Source organism: Argiope bruennichi, chromosome X2 (genome assembly GCF_947563725.1).
Source record: "Argiope bruennichi chromosome X2, qqArgBrue1.1, whole genome shotgun sequence".
Classification (NCBI taxonomy): Eukaryota; Metazoa; Arthropoda; class Arachnida; order Araneae; family Araneidae; genus Argiope; species Argiope bruennichi.
This window is the reverse complement of record NC_079163.1, coordinates 64,960,198-64,985,317: the sequence shown is the minus strand read 5'-3', so window position 1 is coordinate 64,985,317 and position 25,120 is coordinate 64,960,198. Positions and strand designations below refer to the sequence as shown.

Here is a 25,120-nt window from a genome sequence, read left to right as displayed (position 1 = left end):
ATCACAATGTTTATAGTTTGTAGTACCTTAGGTATTGGAAATGAAGGACCCCCGACTCTTAGCATGGGAGGATCCTTTTTTTTTTATGTTTGAATTTTTTTTTTTTTTTTTTTTTGGGGGGGGGGGGCTTTTTTCGTCTTTGTCATTTTTGGATAGGATACTAATTTAAAAAAAAGATTGCATCATTTTTCGTAAGTGCAATAAAAATGTAGGGTTATAAATCATTACATCATTATTCGTAAGTGAAAAAAAAAACACCGTAAGATTATAGAGTCGGTGAGGGTAATTGGAAACAAGGAATTACTGGGAACACTGACTACAGTAGAGCGCAGGTAAAGTTTTACAGAGCTGGAAAATATGTGTCCTCTTTAAAGAAGAAAGTAAATACTTTCCCATCTTTTTTCCAACAAATTTTTCTAATGTTCGTTTACTTTAGATGCAATCGTATTACAAAAAAAAAATGAAACTAAAGTTTTTCTATGAGTTACTATTTATTCCCTACATCGGTTATTTACAAGTTAAATTGCTAAGTTATACATTTATTGGATCTGTAGGAAATAATAGTAACAGATAAGATGCAATTTTTATTTTTAGATTTTCTCCTGAGAAACAGGATTTGATTCTCCATTGCCCTTGATAGTTTCCATCGTGGGTTAATTAGGAACAAGCTTTTAACGTAATAAAAAAATTTATTATATGGCATGAAATGATATTAAGTTTAGGAGCACGATAGTGCCCTGTCCCGCCAATAATGTTATCATTTTACGCCAAATTAACAACAGATATTTTTAAGGAGTCTATCATGTGATTTACATATACAAACCTTTCGCGTGTAAAAGCTAGTTATTAATAGTGATTTGATCCTGATTGATGTCGAATATAGAAGAAAACCAGAAAATCGAGGTCAAGAAAGGAAAAACAGCAGCATAAAAAATAAACAGACAAACAAAAACCTGATGCTAGGAAAGAAATCTGAAGATGATAGTTATGACTCTCTTCAATAAGAAACACTTGTGCATATGGAGAAAGTGACATGACGAATAATTCATAATTGAGTTTTCAACAAATATTCATATATTTTGATCGGCTATGTTGAAGATACCAAGATGAATGACCATCATTCGTTAGTCTGAGGGATTGATGAGGTTGATTGTGGTCAGCTGACGTTTGAAGAGTACCAATTTGACAAATCATGATTTGTCTTGGTGGTTAATGACAATTTACGATTGCAAAGAATTAGATGAAAGTTTTTCTACGTAATTCGATCGCTTTTTTAGGTAGCTTAAATATAAGAGAATACATTACAAATAAATTCTTTTCAAATCAGTTTGTTACTGTAAACAAAAGCCAAAATGTGTGTACGCAATTACTTCCAATTTTCTGAAGTAATTGGAATATGCCGGCGTAAATATGAACTTTGCTGTAAATGCGACTCGTTCATTAATAAATTAATTTGAAAAGCTGCATTTTTAATGAGCTCTTCAGAATATAGTTATGCATTCACATAAATTATAGTATTTTCTTACGCATAATAACGCTATAATTCGAAGGGAATGAAAATTTCTGCAAAATTCGTGCCCAATTACCTTACATTAAATTATACGTATTTCGAATATACAGAAATATTTTTCCTCTCTTGATGAGTAGCATTTCTCGATACTCTTTTAATAATTCAAATTTTTGTATTTTGTTCCATCGCGATCTTCTTTCTTTTTTTATTTTACCTAGATCTTTTGGCTGCTTCTCCATTGTCTTATTATTATTGTAGTCCTTTTATTTTCTGACATATAATTGAAATTATATTTTACTAAGTTTTGATGTGCGTTCACCTATCATACTCAAAAAGTAAATATCTGTTAGTGTTTTGATTTATATAAAATATTATACGATTATAACTGTTTAACTTCTGTCAAATTTATTAATCATTCTTAGTAAATACTTTTGTCATTTCTTTATTCTTGAATATTTACATTAGAGTAACGCTCCCAATAGTTTCTTCCTCCATAAATTTAAAATTTGAAGTTTTTTCAAAAATTATAATTTTATAAATATGAATCAATTCATAAATCATACATGACGTAAATTTTAGCATAAGACGTCTTTACGATAAAATCAAAATGAACTAAATCATATTTTAGACAGTTTATATTTTTCATTTTATTTTGTTCTTTTTCAAACATTGAAAATTTATAAAGACATCCGTTTCTTTCAGTCAAGCTATATAAATTTAGTGTGTGTCTTTTCGGTGGTATGTAATCGACAAATAAGATTCAAAATGTATTGTACGCTTAAAAAATTTCCACTTTTACGTTTTTATAATTCTTATCGATTAATGACTAATACACAAAAACACTTAAATTAAGAAAATTCGTTTACTTCTGTTAGAAAAAAAACCTCAAAATATTTGCCGTTACGTTAATTTTTTCAGCAATGTGGGATTGCTTTTATCTTTAACAATTTAGTTTCTTGAATAACGGAATAATAGAATTACTTTTCAGTTAAATGCTATTAAAAAAACTTAGCTCGTATAATTGTTTAGCTGAAGTAGAGTCCATTCAGATATTGGGTATTATAACATGTGAAATTTGTGAATGAAAAATGGAAACATAAAGCAAAAGACCTTATCACGAACAAAAAAGAAAGAATGGTTCATTATTCATATTTGAGCTCTACATTCTGATGTGCTTATGTATGAATAAACACCATGCAGCTTAAATATTTTATAAAGAAACTTTTTTTCCACATATGAAATCATAAAAGTTTGATGCGTTTGGTGTCTTTCTGTAAAACTACAGCTGAAATACATATTAAAGAGAGTTTTTACAAAAGCTTGATTTCCATTTTTGCTCGCTGAGAGAGATAATAAATCCAATAAAACATATTAAATATTAGAAAGACAAATGGAAAAATCATTCTGCTATATCTATCGACAGCATGAGATCTTCGGAGCTGAATCTTCTTGTCTGATTCTGGAGTATGCACCACTTGGTTTTTACCGTCAGCATGAGGGTCTGGGCGCTCAGTTTTCTGAAATCGAAATGGAAATTTTTATCAAGAAAATTACGTAATAAAGTAATAATCATTTCTTATGAAATACGATTAATTGCATTCAGAATTCATGTGTGTAATCGGAACCTGTTTCACTTCTAATTTTCATTCTAATTTCATTTCATTGCGTAATTTCATTATCAATTATTGTTCTGCAATAATTGATAATGTGTTTCATAATGTGTTTTTTTATTTATTGTTAATGAATGTACCAAATATATTCTCTATCAGGCTATTCAATATCAAATTAATATCAAATCAATCAATTAATATCAATATCAATTCAATATCAAATTCCTTCATCAAAAACTGTGCTTCCTTTATCGAAAACTGTGCTCCGTTGGATTATTGATTTTTTAACTATTGTATTCCTGCCATAAAGGTACTAAATCTGACGTTGTCTATGCCCCTTCATTTGGCATTGCTGGGTTCATAGTAACTATGATCATGGCATAAACATCATTTGAATTTATTTCGTAAAATTTAAATATTGAACATATGAAAATGGAATGTATTTTATTTCTGCAGTAAAATCTACTTACTTTAATGCTAATTGGAATTCCTACTCTTTTCCAAAATATCCTCACTTTTATTATTACACTAAAGATCAAGAAATATCCAATTATATTTATTTCTTGATCACGTTTTTTTTTTTCTCATGATATCCTCGAAATAGATTATTTTGGCCTTATTAATAATAAGGAAAAATAATAAATTTCTTTCAAGCATTTACTTGTTTTAAACTCATAAAAGCCTAAGTATTTTTGAAAAAATGCTGGAGATAAAACGCTAAGATTTAGACAGCATTTTATTTAGAGAAAATCAGAAAGTAACAACAGATAAACAAAACGCTTTCTCTGTTTTATTGCTAAGAATGCTGTCAAAATGCAAATTAAATATAATTACAATTTCGAATTGTGATAAAATAAACTAAGCTGCAGAAAGCATGGAAAAAATACAACTTGATAACGAATTAAAAATAATTATTCCTCCAGATGCTGATATTGCTGAGTAATGAGGAGTCTCAGAATTCAAAAGGTCTGTCTAATCTTTGCTGCAAATAGGTCAATAGTTGCTCTTTTCCATGTTAATAATTCTTTTATTTTCGTATAGATTTTTTTGAGAGTCTGTTTAAAAGATTTAAAAAAAATCTTTTTAAAAATATTTATCAAACAATAAAATTCTTCGTGCTATGTAAAATGCTTGAGAATATGTTTTGTATATATATGTATTTTATTTGTTTAGAACTGACATATTATTTTCAGTAATAAAGAAAACTGCAAAGTCACAATGACAGCAGGAAAGTTGAAAGACTGGATGTGAAAATTAGGAAGCACGCAGAATACATCCCATTACGAGCGTCGCATGCACGGAATCTCTTCATGATGAAGTATAGCGTACCACTGACGATTGGGCAGTTGGGACGATTATCATATCACCATATATATATATATATATATATATATATATATATATGGTGATATGAAACCTTTTGATTGTGAAAACATTGATAGAAAAATGATTTTCTTCTCTTGGTCTTAGACCCTGCTGGAAATTGAACAATCTGTCATTTCACTTACCCAAAATGTTAAACAATGAGTCTTTGGCTGTCTGTGTCTAATTTTCATCCTACAAAGGTAGCTAGCCACTGCGAATTCCAACAAAGCTGAGAAAACCATAACGGAACAGGCGCCAATCCAGATGTCTATAGCTTTTGCATAGGAAACTGGAGGCAATTGAGAGCGAATTCCAGAAGCTACAGTAGTCAAAGTTAGCAATGTTGTCGCTCCCAGAAGTGTTCGAGCTGGCGCAGCTTCAACTGGTACCCAGAAAGAAACCCATGACATCATAACGATCAAATATGTTGGAAGATAGGTCTGCAAAAGGTGGTATCCGTTTTGTCTTAAGAATACGAAACTTACGTTCAAGAAACTGAATACTCCTGTAAAAAACAAATTAGAAAGTGTAATAACAAGTTGAGATTATATTTGTAATTTATAAATCAATAAGTGTGTAAAAAGTATATAAAATACAGTGAATATGTATAAGGCATAAATCCGTAAGTTAAAAATGAAAATAACCGGTGATTATAAAGAAAATCAAGCTTTATCTCTCAAATGTATGCATGTTACATCTCATCTCCAATTAAAAAAAATTATATAAATAATAACTAGTATATCTTCGACATAAAGAATTCTGCTATGGTATGGAAATTTAAAATTTCCAACGTGGCAATAAATCACATTATTGTGAGTATGCTAGCAAAAGTGACTACTACTTAATTTTTAATTAATGAAATTTGTCTATCTTTTTCTGTGATATTCTAGCTTCATGGAAATAAAAGATTTGAAAGGAAGGAAAGAAAGAATGGAAGGAAAAGAAAGAATTATTTTTAAAGTACCTTTGTATGAATAAATATCATCAAAAACATTTCTTTTTTTTTATGAAGAATTACGTTTATGAAGCATTTCAGATTTAATTAAAGTGTCGTGAAAAGTCGATAAAATCATACCTGTGTCAATATCTCTAAGGAAGGTTCCTGGCTCTTGTAGAACTACAAAGAATTCAGGAACTTCGATTTCTTTTTCAATAGTTATTGGAGTATCTTCTCTCCACTGAATTTGAACTTGGTCTGTTGTCATGGCATCTAAAAATTATAATAATAATTTTTATCTACCCATAAAAGTGAATATCTACCCATAAAAGAATGTCATAAGGTTGTCACATAAATGCTTACATGATCCGAGAACGACCCAGCATCTCTGAGCATCCAAAGGATAAAGTCGAAATGACATATGACATGATAGACGAAGTGTTAACCTATAATAGAAGTGAACTTGAAATATCCAAAAACCAAATGCTCGAATTCTTTTGGAAAAGGTACTAGTAACTTATAAGGCATAACTAAAGATAAGTTGAGTAGAATCTTAGCTGCAGAAAAAGCTTATATAGAGATTTATATTACGTAATTTATACATAATGAGTAAAATGATTTTAATAAATAAACAGAAATAGTATTAGGATCAAAAAGTATTGAGAGCGAATCCATTAAGCAAAAAAATTCAATTTTATTAATAAGTAATTATTGCATGTCTTTCAAAATAAATACTTTCTAGTTACAATATACTCATACCAATTCTTAAAATACGTTTAAAAATCATTTTCTTGAATTTAGAATATTCTGTAGAATTTTTTAAATGTCAGAACAATTTTAAAACCAGGATTTAAGTAAGTCAGTTTTAATTGTGAAAATTAGTGAAAAGTAGCAGAATACCACATCGCCAGAATAGGAAATTTACGATGACATGCATTTATTAAATAGTAAAATCCTATTCAAAAATGTGATGTGAGTAGATGCATTGTCGAAGTACTAAATACGCGAAATGTCTTCTTACAACTCATGTTTTTTCTAAAAATCCAAAAAAGACTCAAGTAATTTTATTTATCAACAGATGACTGAACGCATGACTACACCAAGACAATCTATGAAAACGATTAACAGAGTATTTTGATATATTTCATTTGATATCAAACATGCGGAATCAAGGTATAACAGCACTTACTGCTTTATGCCTCAGTATGTTTACATTCAAATCAAGACAACCAATATTGTTTTGATTTTTGATCGAATTTAACATGATGTTATTGGTCTTACTTCATTTTTGAAGCAAACTATCTTTATTGCAAAACTATTTCTCTATGAAAAATGTACATCCATATTTCATAAAATAAGCATTTAAAGATGGATGGACTTGGGAGAGTATCTCATTGACCGCTTAACATGGTACTTTCGATAAAGATATGACAGATCTGAAGCAACATCAGGAGCAAAGTTTCGCAAGTTCGAAGGATATTTCAGAACTGCTAGACATAATTCAATTTTCTAATATTTCTCCTTCTTTTCTTACTAAATTATTTTTCACGGCCATTTTTTTTTCCAACCGATCTTTCGATTAAGACCTTCTCAGGTCATCCAATCAGGAAAAGTCCTGCTTTTTTGCCTATCAAAAAGCTGTTGGGCTTCATCTATTTACGACTTCTTTAAAATGTAGCGGGCCAACAAAAAACTCGCAGTTTGAATGATTTTGAAGTTTCGTGTCTCTGAACAATCAATTTAATGACTCTTTAAATGTAACTATTCAAGTATTGTTTGACCTAGTCTATCAAAGGAAACAATATACTAAGAGAGCCCATGCGGACCGTAAATCAACACAGCCTGTCCTGTCTCTTTCCTTTTGCAGATTATGGCGGATAAAATAAAAAAAACTAGCAATCGGGAAAAAATACCAATTAAAAAAGTTTCTGACAGACCTACATATAAAAAAAGCACATATTTTTAAAGAAAAGAAAAAATTCTATAAGATGGCGCTAATTAGGATACCTGCATTTAAAGCTGATCTACAAGTACCAAAATGTTGACGAAATGAAAAAGCAAATTATTGCCGAAGTCTTGTTGAATACCGAAACTACCTTATTAATTAAAATACTTCAAATTTACCAAAGACTTATTCATTCCATAAACTTTCGAAAGAATTTATAATAAACCATATCAGTGTTATAGTTGGGCAGAAATTTAGTCTCTCGTTTGCAATACATCACTGAAATCTTCGCTCTTCGAAATAGATATTAGTTGAAAAGTCGGCAAATGCAAGGATAGTGGATAATGAAATAAATGCAAATCCCTCCAAAAGTCCGTCTATTTATTTCCATTATATTTGTAAGTTAATAAAAATGCTACTTTCTTATTTTATTGTAGAATTTTCTTTCTAAATAAATAAAATATCAGATTTGAGTTGAATAGGAAATTAAAACTAAGAGTGAAAATGGCCCCTTATGAGTTTTCTTTTTTGACGAAAGCCGATTTCAGTGATATATTGACCAAACGACTCGTAAATGATATGGTTGATTGCAGGCTCATTCGAAAGCTCATGAAATGGACTTTAATAAATTTGACGGATTTTAGCTAGATTGGTATTCAGTTTTTGAAAACATTTAGCGACAATCCGATTTTGCATTTCGCCAAGGTTTTGAGGCTTGTAGTTCGGCTTTAAATCCAGCATCCTAATCTTAAAGAATTTTTTTCTGTGCTTTCAAAATATGTGCTTATTTTATGTGTAGGTCAGTCAAAAATTCTTTAATTTTTTTTTTTTCATTTAGTAGCATATTCATTTTTTTCTTTATAACTTGCAAATAAGTGGAAGGACAGTGCTGCTTTAGTGTTTTATGATTCACATGGGCTCTTCTATTACCGTCTTTCGTTTGACAGATTAGGCCAAACTTACAATGCATACTTCTTAGGAGATCAATAATATTTTGGACATCCTTAGAGACTCTAATTAGGACCATATTGAATTTCATTACCCGGGAAAGAAACTTGAATAATAGTCCTCATAGTGCAAGAACAATTTGTCGCTATTCATACGTTATTTTGTCACCGTAAGCTTTTACCTTTGATCGCCTTTAGTTCGGGAACTCTTTATTTTATTTTGTGTGCTATTCAGCAAATTATCTGCATTACTTGAACCATTTAAAGAACTCTTTTTAATAATTTATCCTCAAAGACTTTTTGAAAATATCCTGCCGCTGAAGCTGGTTAGCGGATTGACACCATAATTGTACAAAATATAAATCAGTTGTGCGAAAGGAATCTCCCCTCCGGAAAAATCAAAATGTTGAAAAACTACCCTCTAGGCAGCATTGTGCATCACAGAACGGGAAACTGCATGGGGGAAAAGGCTACACTGCATAAAAATAAGAATTTCGAGATTTCAGAACATTATTGATAAGCATTAAGATTTAACACCAAGAAAAGTTTCAAATGCGTATCACTTCATCATTTCAGGAATGAAAAATATCTGATGCTTTGTAAAGAGCAAATGACGTAAATGTGATGCACGACGCTGGCTACAATGGATACCTATTACATCGCTGTACACACGCTTAACTACTGCTTTACTTATTATATTCCTTGAATGCTTACCTATTTGCACAAACTCAGTTTTTTTTTTTTTTTTTTTTTTTTAAGTGTAGACTTTTTGTTATAACTTTCATTATAGCATTCAGATGAAAAGTTCGACGACATGTTGATAGATAACCAAACAATAAAATTTGAAATTGTTGTTTTTATTCCGTGTCGGTCATCTTATGTTGGATTCTCCATGTTTTTTTTTTTTTTTTTTTTTTTTTTTTTTTTTGTACAATGCTCTCTAGCGCACATTTATGAACTTTGTTTTGTGATAGCATTTGATTTTTAGTTCATACACCCTTTTGGGTCATGTATTTGAAAGGATTTTGAAACCGGAATTTCATTACGAAAATAAAATTCTGTGCAGAATTTTTTCTTCAATTTATGAAACCACTGATATAAAAAAGTCTATGCGCATTAAAAATCAATTTATTTGCAAATGATAAAAGAAAAACAATGTGGATTATTTTCAAATATAGATGAAAGTGGCAACAGAAATTGTAAAAAATTTTTTCAAGCGTTTGCATATTTTAAAGGAATTATTCCTAATACTTTTTGATCTTTATAATACAATAATTTTTTCTGGTTTTAAAAGCAACTTTAATACACTCATACATTCTTATTCAAACAAAAAAAAATTCAAAAGTCTTGTAAAAATATGCATTCTAACTATTAAAGTAATAGTACCTCATGCTGAAAAGTATCCGGCCATCAGGAGATAATTTTATCAGTTTATTTGGCACAGTCATAGAATGAAAACTTCCTGATTTTAAATTCCTGAAGAAAATGTCTGGCCTCCAAATTTTATCAATAAGATCTTGTCCATTCAGAGTGACTGTTTCATTCATTCCATACTTTCTAAATTGCAATCTAGGATCTACCCAAGACTGTCTTAAATAAATATCCATTCCGAAATCCTGTAATTTAAATACAAAAACAAAAATTATATTGCTTTGTTATGTAGATATCTTATAAATTTTTTTGCAGTTTGAGGTATTTTTTTTAATCTAAATTTATCTAGATTTTATAATGCTTGATTCTGACTGTTGTGTCAGTGTCAACTGTAAATTTGCACAAGACTTCAAATGTCGAAATTTTTTTCCTCATTTTGAACAGTTTATTTTATTTGTGTTAAAACATAATTCTTAAAATTAAAAAAAAAAGATACTGTTAAAAAGTGTGAAATATTTTCAAGAAAAAATATTGATAAACTTGGTACAGTCAGTCTAAAATGTATCCAGAAACTGCTCTTTATTCCGAAACTAATTACCGCACTATAAAGCTGTAAATGCCTATCGCTGTAGAAATATGATCCCTATAACTATATGAAATATTTTTTTTGAAGTAAAGATCCTCTCTGTATTTAGATTTACTCAAACCTAATTTTTTCAAACAGCAACCCCCAAATACGAATACATGTCTGAATTTTCCAGATTACACTAACTCAAATGCATTATAACATTTTGAAATTTTGAGTAACTTTTGATGATTTATAAGCAATTAAAATTTGGGTTCCTAATGAAAATTTCTGTTTTTTCAATATATTTCAATGTATAAGAAATCTTTGATAATACTTCTTAATTCACATTAAAGTACTCAGGAAGCAAGACTAAAGTTATGTATTTTTTTTAAATACATAACTTTAATTAAATAATAAAATACATAACTTTAAAATATAAAATACATTTTTATCTTTTTAGATAAAAATGTATTTTATATTTTTAATTGATTTTTAAATTCACAATTTAAAATTTTTTGATATGAAAGTCATAAAATTTTTGATGTCAATCATTTGATTGAAACCTAAAATATCACTGTTCTAAATTTTATTCCTTTCTGCCAAATAGTTTTTAAGTTATGTAACAATAACCAAAATCTTTCAGAATAGCATGATTTTCGCCTTTTTGGGGGTGGGTGGGAAGGCATATCATTTATATAAAAATATAAAAAGAAGAAATAAAAATTTTATTAAATGGATGGTAAAACAAAACATGTCTTTCAACGTTACTTTAGATTCAGATAATTTTTTTTCTTTTTAAGATAAACACTAGGATGAAGGTGAAAATTGATGCTAATAAATTCTGTTCTGGTTATATTTCAAGCGAAATTTCATTTTTTTCAAATGCGAATCGATTACGGTTGAAGAAATTATTTGCTTGGTCTTCAATTAATGAAAAAAAGCACAGACTACAGATTTTCACTAGACTTTCACAAAATACTTTTTTTTAAAAATTGAAGCAAAGGCTTATAAATGTTCCGAAAATTATTTTCAAAATATTTATAAGCGTTATTATTGATTATGCTTTCTGAAAAAAATATTAAGCATAAATTTTTTTTTTTAAAAAATGAGTTAAAGTATCATTTTGTGGAAATTTCGGCATACAAATAAACAGCATAATGTTCTTTAAGTTTCATTTATAGAAGAGATTTTTAGAAAATGAACATAAGACTTTTATTTTTCAGTTGTTCCAAAAACTTTTAATTTAAGCTAATTTTATTAATATTAATTGCTAAACTTATCCAATATTTTTATTATTATTATTTAAAGCCATTCGAAACGGGTTGCTTACAGTGTGTACAATAATTTCTAAAGAAGGATAGAACACGTTGTGTGCAACGACATTGAACTGCAATTATTAATAAGTATGGAATCTTGGCGTCTGGGGATGGTCTCAGAAAAAAAATGAGGCTTCTCGATTGGGTTAAATAACATGCCTTGAAAATGCTATTTATCTATTATTTATTTGCAACATATAGAAGCATGGATTTCGAATTGTTATTTAGTCTTGTTTCATTTTTAATAACATTTTGTATAAAAAACATTAATTTTTAGAGCAAAGTTACCATATTAATGACTGAAAGGAAAACTTTATAAGGGAAAGTTTTAATAAAGTGACGGATTTGCTGCGTTTGCTTGAAGTGAAACAACCCTAAATCTTCTTTCTCACCTATATTCGGTTTTTCAAGCCGATTTGTCTAAAATTTATAACTGGAGATTTCTTAGATTAACATTAGGGGCTGTATTTTGAAAATTTGAAGATTATACCAATATAAATATGTAGATGGACCAATATTCAAATACAATTTACATAATTTTAAAGACAACGTTCTTTTAAATTGAATGATAATTTTACCTTGAGTTTAACTTTTATAGATTAAGAGCAATAACAAGTGCCTGGATACTTTTTTGATGGATTCTACCAGGGTCTATCTGTAAAATGATTACACATATATATGTTACTTCAGCAATAATCTTTTCTCCTCAGAGGGCCAATAGATGAATTTAGTTGTTCTAGTGTAGTTGCTATAACTGCTCTGCATTATTGGCAAAGTTCATCGAAACTCAGATAAGCTTTAGAGATTGAAATGACTAGAAAATTGCAGTCTTTTTGAAATGTACAGCATAATACACTTCTTATAGGCTGAAAATGTTTATTTAGCTTCGAATCGTTGAAGTTTATGCTGATCATGCAATGAACAGGCAAAATATCACGAAATAATGTTGCCCATTTGAATCGTGTAGAGAGGCAATGTGTGCCAGGGACATAGTTCTCTTCAAACTCAATAGTTCACGCAAGGTTTCAAGCGAAGCTTATGATGCAATATCCCATAAACCCTTGAATTGGCTTCTACCGATTACTTCTTTTACCTACGAATGAAAAAGAATTGTAAACATTGTCAGAAATGAGGTTGCCAACTGCATACAACAGTCAAGAAGTGACTAAACGAGTCATATTTCTACCAAAACAGGATGAATAATTTTATCCTGTGGTATGATAAAAATCTCAAACCATTTGACGATTCTGTTGAAAAGGGGTTTGTTGCTGTCTTTCTTACTACCCATTTGCATGTTATACCAGCTGTTACTTTATAATATTTATCGACATTGTGATCTCTTTTTTCCCCCTAATAAACTGAATTATCTAAAAAAAGATTTTTTTCAAGAAATTATGTCAAAACTGTACGGAGAAGTTACGAAAAAAAAAAAGGTTAACATTAGCATAAATTGTGGAACAATTGTTCTTTTCTCATTAATTTCAGTAACAATACCAACATTAGCCCGTCCTACCAAAGCATTTAGAAAAAGTGAACGACCATCGACACGACATCAGGAGGAGAAAAAGTCAGGTTCCAGTCTTAAGGTCAGTCAATGTCATGTATTCTATCTAACGTCTGTCATCTACTTTATCTAACGGCATAGTTCCACAACCATTGTGACTGTCCTCGAGTAGGAGGTACGTAACTCCAGGAAACATAACCCGATCCCACAGCATTGCTATGCCTACCAGGTAAGCAGAGCCTGTTTTCCTTATCCAATAACCTCTCATTCATGTACTCTTAGTGACCATCAGTAGGGTCGTTAATTTTAGTATTCTGAACGAAAAAAAGTTTCCTAACATTACTGAAGAAGTTTTAATTTTATTTTACAGAGAATATAAGAGAATGTGTGTTGCAATTCAGTCACTACTAGAAAACTAAATAATTCCGACTAGGAAAAAATTTTGAGTCATATACAAGTGGATTACTTCTTAGAATGGAAAACATCATAACAATGAGCATATTATTATTTATTTATTTGAAATAAGTACACTACAGAGATTGACTCCATTTATAAAGTGCAATAATCAAAAACACATAAAGAACACAGCCCCCAAAGCAAATTAAAACACATATAAAAAAGAACAGCAAAGAATAAAGATTTACAAGCATCTAAACCATATATAAATAAAAATACAAACAGCTATCAAGGGTCTAAAAGTAAAACAAACATAAGCACAATGCTTTAAATATTAAATATTAATACTTTAGTTATTAAATTTTAAAGAAGAAAAAAGAACCAGATCAATAATATATCATGCATAAATAATGGATATATTTTTCACAAAAATTTTCATACAGCTTAATTTAGATTCTGAAAGATTTTAATTCTGTATTTTTTAACTGTGTTAGAATATATGATAAAACATTATTAAGGTATAATTACCATATTCGCTGCGCTAACTGGCCCTAAACTGTTGATGTAAATATTTACTGTAACTAAGGTTGGTTGATCTGAAACAGAAACGAAGTAAAATGTAAACAAAGAAGAAAACAGAGACAAAATAAAAGATAAACAACAGTTTTTTGATAATTAACAACACTTCTCATATTACGAAATTCTATCTTTTATGGAAGGAGGATCTTCGCAAAAATCTATAAAATATTCATAAGCCTGGAATAGTTTCTATTTAATGTTTGGCAGGTTTATTGTCATTGGTTAGGAACATATTGTGTGTTCATAAAACGAAATAACTTAAAAGTATTGTATTAAAAACTAAAACAAGCAATTTTTGTTATAACTTCCAGAGTCAGAAATTAGAATTGAGGTTCTGGATGTCATTTGATATCACTTTTGCTTTGGGATTTGAATAGATGATTTCTTTGCTTTAATAACTCCCCATAATTTTGTAAGGACATTTTAAGAACTTCGATTTCGAAATTTTCTTTGAATTTAAGCTAAGAACTATGTGTTATATTATGTGATAAATGATGCGATAGAGTCGAGATAATTGCCAGTCATAATCCCTGTTTTTATAGTAGATCTTTTGAGTATTTGTAATAATTTTATTAGCTAAATTTCATTGAAAATTATAACCTCGCAAGCAATTTTGTGTTGAAGATATATTTACACCATTTTATTTCAAAACACTTCATGCAAAGTCACTTTTTGTATGATTAACTACAAAGCACTTAAATGTTTTATCTCATATAACAATGGAAACTGTGCCAAGCAATGTTAACAAAAATATTGTTCAATAAATCGATGTTTTTAAATTACAACTATAAATTACCATTTATTAGTCGCGTATGAAATTAAATGATATTTATAATAATCCGAAAAACACCTTGTGATATCTCTCTCACAAGGACCACTATTGAATAAAATTTATGTACTGAGCGCTGAGAGCCTTTGTGATATTTACATACAATAAAGCTTTTCCTACATATAGATAAAAATAGACTAAATAGACTAATAGACTACATAGACTAAAATACTTATCACTCAATTAAATCATATATAGTGTTGTTCAGTGATAAGGATATGTAAAGATTGTGGTTTTGAAACAGTTGTTCATGAAAAGCAAGAATGAACTGTTTCCCTGAGAATTAATCAAAAGAACTTCACAGACAGTTTAGCTTCCCAGATTCAGGTAAGTTTGTATCCGATGCAATCCTAAATTCATAATTACCCTTCTTAAACTTGAATCTATTTCATTCAAAATAGATGTTGTAAATTGCATTTACTGAAATTATCATATCTTTGAATCATAGAGCTTAACTGAAAGGGCTTATGTAATTACAAAATCTTTCTGAAATGGAGAGTTTCATCGTCGAGAAGAGTCCAAATGTTGCATTGTTGAAACAGAAATTTTTATTTGAAAGCAGTATTAATGGAGCCAACTTCTTCAATTGCTCTTTTCTAACCTCCATTAATAAATTCACAGCAAAATTTAAAAGCTGACAACGCTCTCTGCAAACATCGGTACTGATGTTGCAGTGATGGTTTTCTGGTTCCCATTTTAGTTTTTCTTGAATATCTTTAAAACTCTCCAGTTCTCACACTACACGATTATATCAAATTATAGAATATAAAATTCCTTATATTTTCAAGCTTTTATTTTTCTTCAAGTTTTAACATTTTTGCACGTAAGGGTTCTAAACTGCTTCAAACTAGATCATCAAATCCGCATGTTACCAGCATAGAAAAAAAAAAAAAAAAACTTTTGAGAATGTGCTTTCACTTTTAAAAAATCGTAGTTTAAACACCATTTATTATTTTATTTTTATTTTTTTACAGTTTCAAACAGTTCTCCGATTCCCTATGTTTTGCTATTTTCCCCTACTAAACGTCGTTTGGGACCCCATGTTGTATGGTGATTTTTTATCCTCTTGATGCCTACTATCACCTCTCTGAATTTGTCCGTCGAATTCGGCAACACCCTGCATGTATAACTTAGAACTCGTAAGTGAGGAGGAAAATATAATTTTATTTTTTATATTGATAAATATTTTATTTTAAAAGATTCAAAATTTAAATTTTGCTTATGATTTTTATATTTTCTTTTTTGAAGCAGATCAGTTATTTATCTAATTAGAAATGAAATTTATTTCTAATTCAACAAAAAAGGTATTTGCGAAGGCATCGTTGATTAATCAGATTATGTCCTCCTTTCTACCAGAAGGTACCAATTACAGACATGATGAAAAGCTACCAGAAAGGCACCGACAAAAAAAGACGATTGTCATGGGAGTTTTATGGTAGAATCCTGTTATCGGATGCTTTAGAAGAGCATTAGGTATAAAAAGCCGAGTCAAAGGTTACATTAGGTCAAAAAGCCGCACAGGAAGTTTGCTTTCTTATCAAGAGTGTGGACAAGCAATTATCTCTTGTGATTAGTTTCCAGCGATTAAAGATAGCGAGCGATCTATGTGGCCTACAGCGGCTATTTCGAGGAATGTTGTGTTTTAGCAGCCTTGTTTCTTGAGCTTTCGTACATTCTTTGTGGAGCGGATTACTTGAATTTTCCTAAATGTCTCCGCCACCGAATCTTTGAATTTTTCAAGCTCATCAGAACAAGACAAGCTAAAAACCTCTAGTCAACCAATGGATTTTGTAATAAACACGAAACATACACACAAGAGACTAGAAAACTAAAGAAAATCTGTAAAGGCAGCTAAAAGCTTATTGAATTTAACCTTTTGGCTAAATAGTGTCCCAGTATGTTTCTTTTACAGAATTCTGTAATGATTTCTACCCTTGTGTACATGTTTAAGAGAAATATAATCGTAGGATTGTATTAAACATCCCATAGAAATGATTTTCCAAGGCAGTTATAAATCTAAAGCCAAATTAAATACTTTCCTGCTCAGAAAAACAATGTATTTGAGGTGATTTCTTAATTTGTGACAAATTCAAAAAAATTTGCAAAACTAAAATAAATTTTTTTCTCAGATTTAAATAAATTTCCTAAATCAAGCGATAAATATAATTCATTTATATTAGTTTTCAGAAATGAGCCGAAATCAACCAATTTTCTTTTATTATTATTATTATTATTATTATACGCACGTAAAAATGAAACACTTTTTTTAATAATATATTTTTTAATTCTTTTAAATGTTACCGTTTTCTTTCAAACTTTTGAATGTTTTTAAAATTCCCCATGCATGTAGTAGGTATATACCATGTTTAATTTGTTCTATGAATAATACAATTTTGTCTTAAACTTTAATTTAAGATCCTTATTTTTTTTAACCGTCCTTCTTAAAGTTTTCTTCTATTTGACAAGTTATGTTTAATTATATTACTTTTAAAACTTTTTCCTTGCCAATTTCAAAATCAATACCTTCATAGGAGACAGCGTTCATTAGATGCACATATGCTTCAAAATGGAAAACTGCTTTAAATGATGTGAAGAATTCTATTTTATGTTATTTGCGTCAATAAATATGCTGAAAAATCGCGAATTCTAAATCTCTCAGTACTATTAGTTATAATATTTATTAAAATAATCTTGAGACACTGACAATTAAAAAAAAAAACTCTACATTTCTGTTACCAAAACTAAACAAATTACAAAGCTTTGAATTTCATTTTTTTTTTTTTTTTTTTTTGTTAATCAAAAGCAACTTGGAGGCAGCGCCATGAATTGATTCGCTGTCCTTCTTCAAGATAGTTATTGGAATCATCCGAAATTATGATATTCAAAGCTTTATAATGCGGCCAGTTTCAGTAATGAGGAACTTTTTTGTTTAAAATGGTGGTGTGAAGAATATTTCACTAAATATGGCTTAGAGGACTGAAGCCCTATATGAAAAGTTAAACATCGTAATTTTTTCAGCAATATATTTGTCGACATAAACAGCACAAAATATAATTCTTCACATGAATTAGGACATTTTTTTCGATTTGGAAGCATAATCTTATTTCTAACGACTTATAAATTAATAAATTAGATATTGGGCTACAATTAGAGCGCAATGCTGTATATAACTGGTAATTCTTTTTAAAAAAACTTTTTTGTAGAATTTCACATTTCTAATATTTTGATATTTAATTCTTTTAGCCAACATTAAGGTTTCTTAATACATTTAAAGAATTTTTTTTTGTCTAGATTAGGACTTCCTAACCTTTTTCTACCATGAACCTCACCTACGAATAACTTCTTTTCGCAACTTTGAGAGAAAAATGAATTCATACAATGATTATACTCATTGAATCATGAACAACAGAAAATTTAAGTAAATGTCTTTATTTGAGAAATTTATCGTTTTCCAAATAAATGCATTATTCTGGCCACCTATTCCAAAAGTCTGCACTATTCTTCTTTAAATTTTTATTCTGGCCACCTGCTAAAGAGAGGAAGCATAAGGAATTATTCTTCTCTAAAAGTCTACTGTTAATATTTGCTGGACATCAAAATTGATGTATGCTTGCCCTTTTGCAGTCGGGACTAGATAATACTTGTTGAACTTTAAGTATTTATTATTAAAATTGATTTTCTCTCTAAACAAACTGCAATATTTCCGTCTGGTATTCATAAATGCATATGGAAGTCATTGGCAAAAGGGATAGATGGGTACTTTAGCGGGTATTATGATAGTGTTAATGTATTAAGAAGTATTATTTATGACATTTAATATATCAAATATTAATTTCTCATTATTTCAACAATATGAATATTTCCTTCTATCATATGACTAATAAAATTAAAGCCATACTTTGTTTATAATTGAACTGAAATCTAATTTCTGAAAGTGGCAAATTGACAGAAATGGCAGAAAGTGACAAAAAAAAATTAGCAGAACAAAAAGGCGTTTTAGGAAAGGATTACATTCAAAGAAAAGACAGGACATAAAAATTATAAGAGGGAATCTAAACTGTGTTCATTAAATGTAACACAAAAGGGAGAAAAGTAAATAAAACACCACTATACAATTTTGGGTTTAGAAAAAATGACGAAATTTCTCACTGAATAAGCATATCGCAGAAATGTCAGTACGGAGTATTTCAATAACGAGTTAGAATAGGATAAGTAGAATGATAAATTGAAATCATATTATCAAATTGATTCAAAAGGTGCAGAACCATTATTCTGGATCTGCAAGTTGGACACAAAAATAGCTAGTAATTGATGGTTTATTAAAATTTTAAAGAATTTTCAATACGATCAAATAAAATGCATTTTTGTGAGACATCTTATTGTTTGCTTCATTCATAAGTTTTTCAATTTTCTTACTTGTCCCATACGTAGGCCAGGCTCTTTTATCATAACCTTCAAGGAGCTTATCTATGAAAGCAAGATGTCCATTGTCCTTCGGCAATTCTGACGACCGAATGGAATGGCTTTTGAATTGGTTTTCAACCTGTGACATGTCATTTTGGAATGCATCGTATTTAGTTTCGTTAGACCTAGGGAGGAAAAAAAAACACATTAGAAATATTTAAGCATATAATTTAACTATGATTTGTTAAGCTATTCCTATTTTTATAATACAAGTATCCCATGATGTTAATGGTTTCAGTTAGATCACTTAAAAATTTTTGAAGATCCAAGGAAACTTGCGGCAGAATATATCAATTGGGGTGTATTAAGTTCTAGTTGCACTAAAAGTGTGGAAAGGGTAAAATTATTACACTTTCCTTTTTTAAACAAATCAATTAATGAAAACAGTATATCAATTTATGAAAGAATAACAATAAATTAGTAATACTTTAACCTGTTAGGAGAGAGAGCATTGGCCAGAATGGATTGCTACTGGTTTAATAGTCAAAGCATTGTAGTTGTAATTTACTAGAGCATCATGGGAAGAAAAAGGATCGCTAGGAGAACTAGGTTATTGTTAGAGTTTTAGTAAAAAACCTGAGAAGTGAGGCAAGGCAAATTATAACTTATGCCCAGAAGAAATAATAGTTTTGGTTCAGAAATTGACTTCTAAATTTCATCATAAAATATTTCCATCAGATGTAGTAACAAAATAGAAATAGAGAGCATATGAAGCAGAAGAACCAAAACAGGAATCTAATTTCTGTGTGCTGTTTTCAGTTTAACGACATCATCTTCTGCAAATAATGAACAACTTCTATTTCACGAAATCATGGAATTTGGCTGCAACTATTTTTAATTTTTGAAGGGACACTAATGATGACACTTTGGTGGAAGTTGAGTTGGGTTTCAAGAAATTAAACAATGAGTAAGAAGTCTATAAAATCTTTGAGCTGAGGAAGATAAATCTTAATGAGAAATTTTTTACGACAGCTGAGGAGAGGTAATCTGTAATAAGTGCTTTCTATCATTTAAAAGTAGACTTGTTATTTGAGCACAGCTCTCAGCTATGACATTTGATTTGGGATGATGAGGGTTGATTTTTGACGCCTGATTTTTCGCGAGCACGGAAACTGAAGAAAAAAAAAATTTTGGACCATTATCCGATTCCAAGATAATTGACATTCCATGAATGACAAAGCTATCTTTCAAATAATCGAACAACTTTCCAAACTCACTGGACTCATGAAAAAGGAAATTGTATAAATATTATAGCGATTTGAAATATTTTCTTATATTTAAGTTTAATGTCACGATCGAAGTTTTTTTAAATACAGCATTCTAATCTCGCAGGTTTCACCGAATTTAAAAGTTTTGTTTTTGATGGAGCAGGGGGCGGGGGCTTAAAATTCTTTAAGCTCATTACATTTTTTCATAATTTAGCATAAATATCAAGAGTTTTAATCAGTTCTAAGTTCTTACTTTTGCAATGACTTCGATACTTGATTGCTGAATTCAAGGCTTAACATATTGTTTATTCAATAAATATGAAGTATCAAATCTATGCACTATATGTTCTTTTATAAGAATATATTAAAAGTTTACTGCCTGATAACATAATTTAACTATATCTTCAAAACTGTTTTAATGCAAAAAGAATTGGAAATTAACAATTAGTTTGAACTTTGATATTACCAAAAGCTGATTGCAGTTTCATGAAAATATATTCTGAAATAATTAATCTTTTCAATCTCAAATTATTATTTGTTAGTTAAAAAATTTTAAATTTAAAAAGTAACTCAAAAATAATTCAGATTTAAAAATTTTCATTTATTTCAGAATAATCATTTTCTTAATTAATTAATTAAAATTATTTTTCATTATTCTTTTGCATCCAGAACATGTTGCCTTCTCCAGTTCAGTTTATTTTTAAAACTTATATAAATGTGTAATTTTCAGTGTTATGTAAAGAAGACTTTCTAAGTTTTTGATTAATGACAAATAATTATTTAAGTTTCTATTTTTGGTATTATATTACTACATGTGTTTAAATAAAATTCCTAAGAAATGTACCATAATAAAAAAAAATATTTTTAAGAACGAAACTTTGATCGCTATTTACAAATTATAAGAGAAGTAATGTTTCGTTATTATCTTTGTAATATTTAATGCAAATCATTAAAAAAATAAAAATTGTAAATATATAGCATAACTCTTCGGCATGAACATATCTTCCATTGGGTAAAGAAAATACATTGTTCATTTTGGAGGCAATTCAATTCAATGATGTGATTCAGAACAATACCTTTTCTATAAATTTCTCACCTAACAAGCTGCATGATTTTTTTATGCGTCATTAATTATATTATTTCATAAATTGATTTATGCTGTGTATTTGGGCCCTATGTGACATTACTAATTTATCCATTCATTGTTTCTTTAAGAGAAAACTGCCACGGTATGAAAACCAGAATTTTATAATGGAAGCGTTTAAAGTTTGCCTTTTTAGTCCTATTTCCTGTAAGATAAGAGGCGTTAGCTGCATTCTGAAAAATAAAATCGGAACTTTTTGTACTGTGTTACTCTTTTTCATATTATCTTCAGATATTATATTTCTTAAAAATAATTGGTCCACTTTGAAAGATTAAAACTAAATTTTCTCATTTTTATGACTCATTGAATATTGTGTAAGCAATAATGATTATTTATTCAATGGCGACTCTCAAAGCAATTTTATTAGGAAAATATTTTTTTTTTATTCAAAGAATTCTTAAGTTCTTTCAAAAGCACTTAAGCGAGTACTTTAGTAGTTTTAAATGTAAATTAAGATGCTGGATTCAAAGCATACTTATTACCAATAAAGATTATTTAATTATGAAAATCATAAATTATGGTAATTACAAAACGTTGTTTTAATAATAAGGATATAAATACAATGATTAAAAGTTCAGTAGTTCCTCAGTAATCCGACTTATCTTATACTCCGGTGTTTTCAGAAGGTTGAGTTGAAAACATTAGAGGAAGAACAAATGATTGCATACTGATGTCAGTGATCATAGTGCAACATAAACAATGGGCTACAGCATATTTTGAACATTTATTAGAAATAGTATTTTGTAATATTTGTTAGAAATAGTATATATTTGTGTATATAATTTAATATATTTTGTGCAGTCTCGGTTTTATATACTGTACGATTTTGATGAATACTGTGAATCGACTAATAATGATAATCAAGAGATTTATCTGTATTTAGTTGTGCGCGCAAGTAAATGAGATGAAAAATTGGATCTAAATAACTAAAAAAAAGTCAATTAGATAGAATACAGATGTTCATTCAAGACCACCTGCTGCAGCGAAGGAGTTTCTTTGAAAAGAGGAAAAATACGTAATTATCTCATTTCGACGAAGTTAAACAGTTTCCCCTAGACTTTATAGAATCGATACAGTATGCAGCAGATATTTTTTCTCTTGTATGCTTTCAATGGCTTTAAAAAGAATCGCTCTAATAATTTTATTAAATTTCAGAAAAACTATGTTGAATTAGTGAACATGGAACGAATACATGACAATATTCTAATATAAATACTATATATTGTATAGACATTCCTAGCATTTATTATGAACAGTCTAAAAAGATTTTGAGTCCCCTCAGTTGTTTAAACAAATTTTAAAAAATTACATTGTATACAAATTTGAACTAAGGATTCTCAAGTACTTGTTATGCCCATTTAGGAAGGAACAAAGTTATGACAAAAAATAAATTATGTGAAAGAATTTTTAAATTAAACAAAATATTCTGTTAATGCAAAAATAAATACCACCCTTTACATTAGGCTATCGCATTTAAGCAACTCTGAATCTAAGAATAACTATTGTAATAGACATCAGAGAGTATCAAACACGGATACGGACTTTTGTCTATATATTTACTCTTTTATTCATTAGAATGAAATATTGGTTTAAAGAATGCAGAAAACATAAATTATATTTAAAACAGGCTTTCTTTTTACATCCAAAAGCCTTTTTGACTTTTCATTTTTTGAATTTTTAGAGTGTACGTACACATCAAGAAGCACTGAAAACAGCCCCCACCTTTTTTTTTTTTCATTTTGGGACATTTTATAAAAGCCAAAATTTGTCTTCTAGATACAGGAAGATTAAAAAAATTTTCACTGTTTTATTGCAATGATAAGGTGTCCAAAAGAATTTAATACTTGAAAATTTTGAAAAATTAAAAAAATTTATTTAGTTATAGCAAAATTTTATTTAGTTTAGCATTATAAAATTTAGTTAAAAAGTTAGCTTAATTAGTTTTTCAAAGTTTTGAACACATATTTTGGAAAAAAATGTAATTAATAATAAGAAGGTCTTATTAGATTACAAGAAAAGGCACTCAAAATATTATGCAAAATAAAAGAAATAGCTTTTAGGGCAATTCTTTGCCTTTTTCTGGAAATGAATAATACTTTGTTAAGACGTGTTATACTAAATTAAATTAAACTAAAACGTAACGAGGAAAATAATTTATGTACGCAATTTTTGTGTAATAAGAACATATTATTTCAGCCATTTAAATCCTTGATCAGATTTTAAGAAGTCCACACCTGAAAATGCTTGTTTTTGTTGCTTTGGCACAGTGAGCTATATTTTGCATACAATTTTAGCATAATATTTTGAGATAGAATTTTCACATTAGGAAAATCTTGAAGGTGATTAATAGATAAAGTTCTCAGTAACTGGTTTAACTGCACTTTCTATGACTTGTTGGAAAGCCAATGAATAAGTTTCTCTGATCAATTAATACTAATGTTTTCTCAATGCATTGTTTAAAGGAATCAGTGGAAGTAAATTTTGTCGTTAAGGTTATGTGATTTCAATGTTAAGCCATATGATTATATCAATGTAATTCTTAGTGTCAGAGTTATGGAATTGTAAATTGTATTCTAATTCCTCCTCCATTCTGTATTATTACTTTCAGAAGTCGGCACAAACCAAGTTCTTTTACCTTTTACGTTTGCGCTCACCACATAGAATGATCAGTTATAGAAGTTTTCTGTTTCTTTGAACAAGTGAATCTATTATTTCTTTTCAGGTTAGTAGTTAGTGAGTAAGAAATAAGCTTCCAGATGTGTTTAGAACCATTCATGAATAAAGACTTTAACTTAAAGTTAAACAATACACGCTCATAAGCTTTTTACAATATACTGAATCAATGTTTGAAGATTGTTAGTGGGATTATCAATTGCCACAGGCAATCGAAGTATTTGGTTTGCTAATATAAACCATTTGAAGTTAGCAAGTTTCCCATAGTTTTCTGATTTCCCTTAAATGAATATTTTCCCTTAAATATAATAATACATATTTCCATTTAATACTTCTGATCTGCACTTAAAACATTTGCCCTTTTTAAAAAGGGGAAGTTATTTTCAGTTGGCAAAATAATAATTAAATACCAGAGGGAACGCACAGTAGTTTCCTAGTTACTTACTCTGTAACCCATTAAATGCATTGGGCCCTTAGCTTTCCCATCGTCAAAATAAAAAAAAAAGGTGGAGTAAAGGTGGTTTGTAATATCGAATAAGCTAACCATTGCAGTATTTAGTTTCCTAGCAACAATATCACATCCCCATTGAATTCACCATTTATAACGGTTCCACACATACAATTGCGGTAAAATTCGGTAACGCTATATTGTAAAAACTCAATTAGGTTCACAGCAATGTCTCTTCAATGCCAAATGTTAGTGTTATATGGTCTGAATCTTTGAATTTGGTTCTTCTATAAGTGATAGCTCTTC

The 25,120-nt window shown here is 29.1% G+C and overlaps 1 protein-coding gene across 2 annotated transcripts in view; it reads right to left on the bottom strand.

Moving 5' to 3' along the window:
• Window positions 1-2,633: 2,633 nt before the first annotated feature.
• LOC129960480 (glycine receptor subunit alpha-4-like) overlaps window positions 2,634-25,120 on the bottom strand; it is an 81,458-nt gene continuing 58,971 nt past the window's right edge. For both annotated transcript variants that reach the window (XM_056073945.1, XM_056073946.1), the window contains exons 2-8: window positions 19,294-19,466; window positions 13,998-14,065; window positions 9,701-9,930; window positions 5,786-5,868; window positions 5,561-5,695; window positions 4,629-4,990; window positions 2,634-3,027 (exon numbers count right to left, since the gene is read on the bottom strand). In XM_056073945.1, the coding sequence (XP_055929920.1) occupies window positions 2,821-3,027; window positions 4,629-4,990; window positions 5,561-5,695; window positions 5,786-5,868; window positions 9,701-9,930; window positions 13,998-14,065; window positions 19,294-19,466 (1,258 nt within the window). In that variant the 3' untranslated portion in view covers window positions 2,634-2,820. The remainder of the gene's footprint in view (window positions 3,028-4,628; window positions 4,991-5,560; window positions 5,696-5,785; window positions 5,869-9,700; window positions 9,931-13,997; window positions 14,066-19,293; window positions 19,467-25,120) is intronic.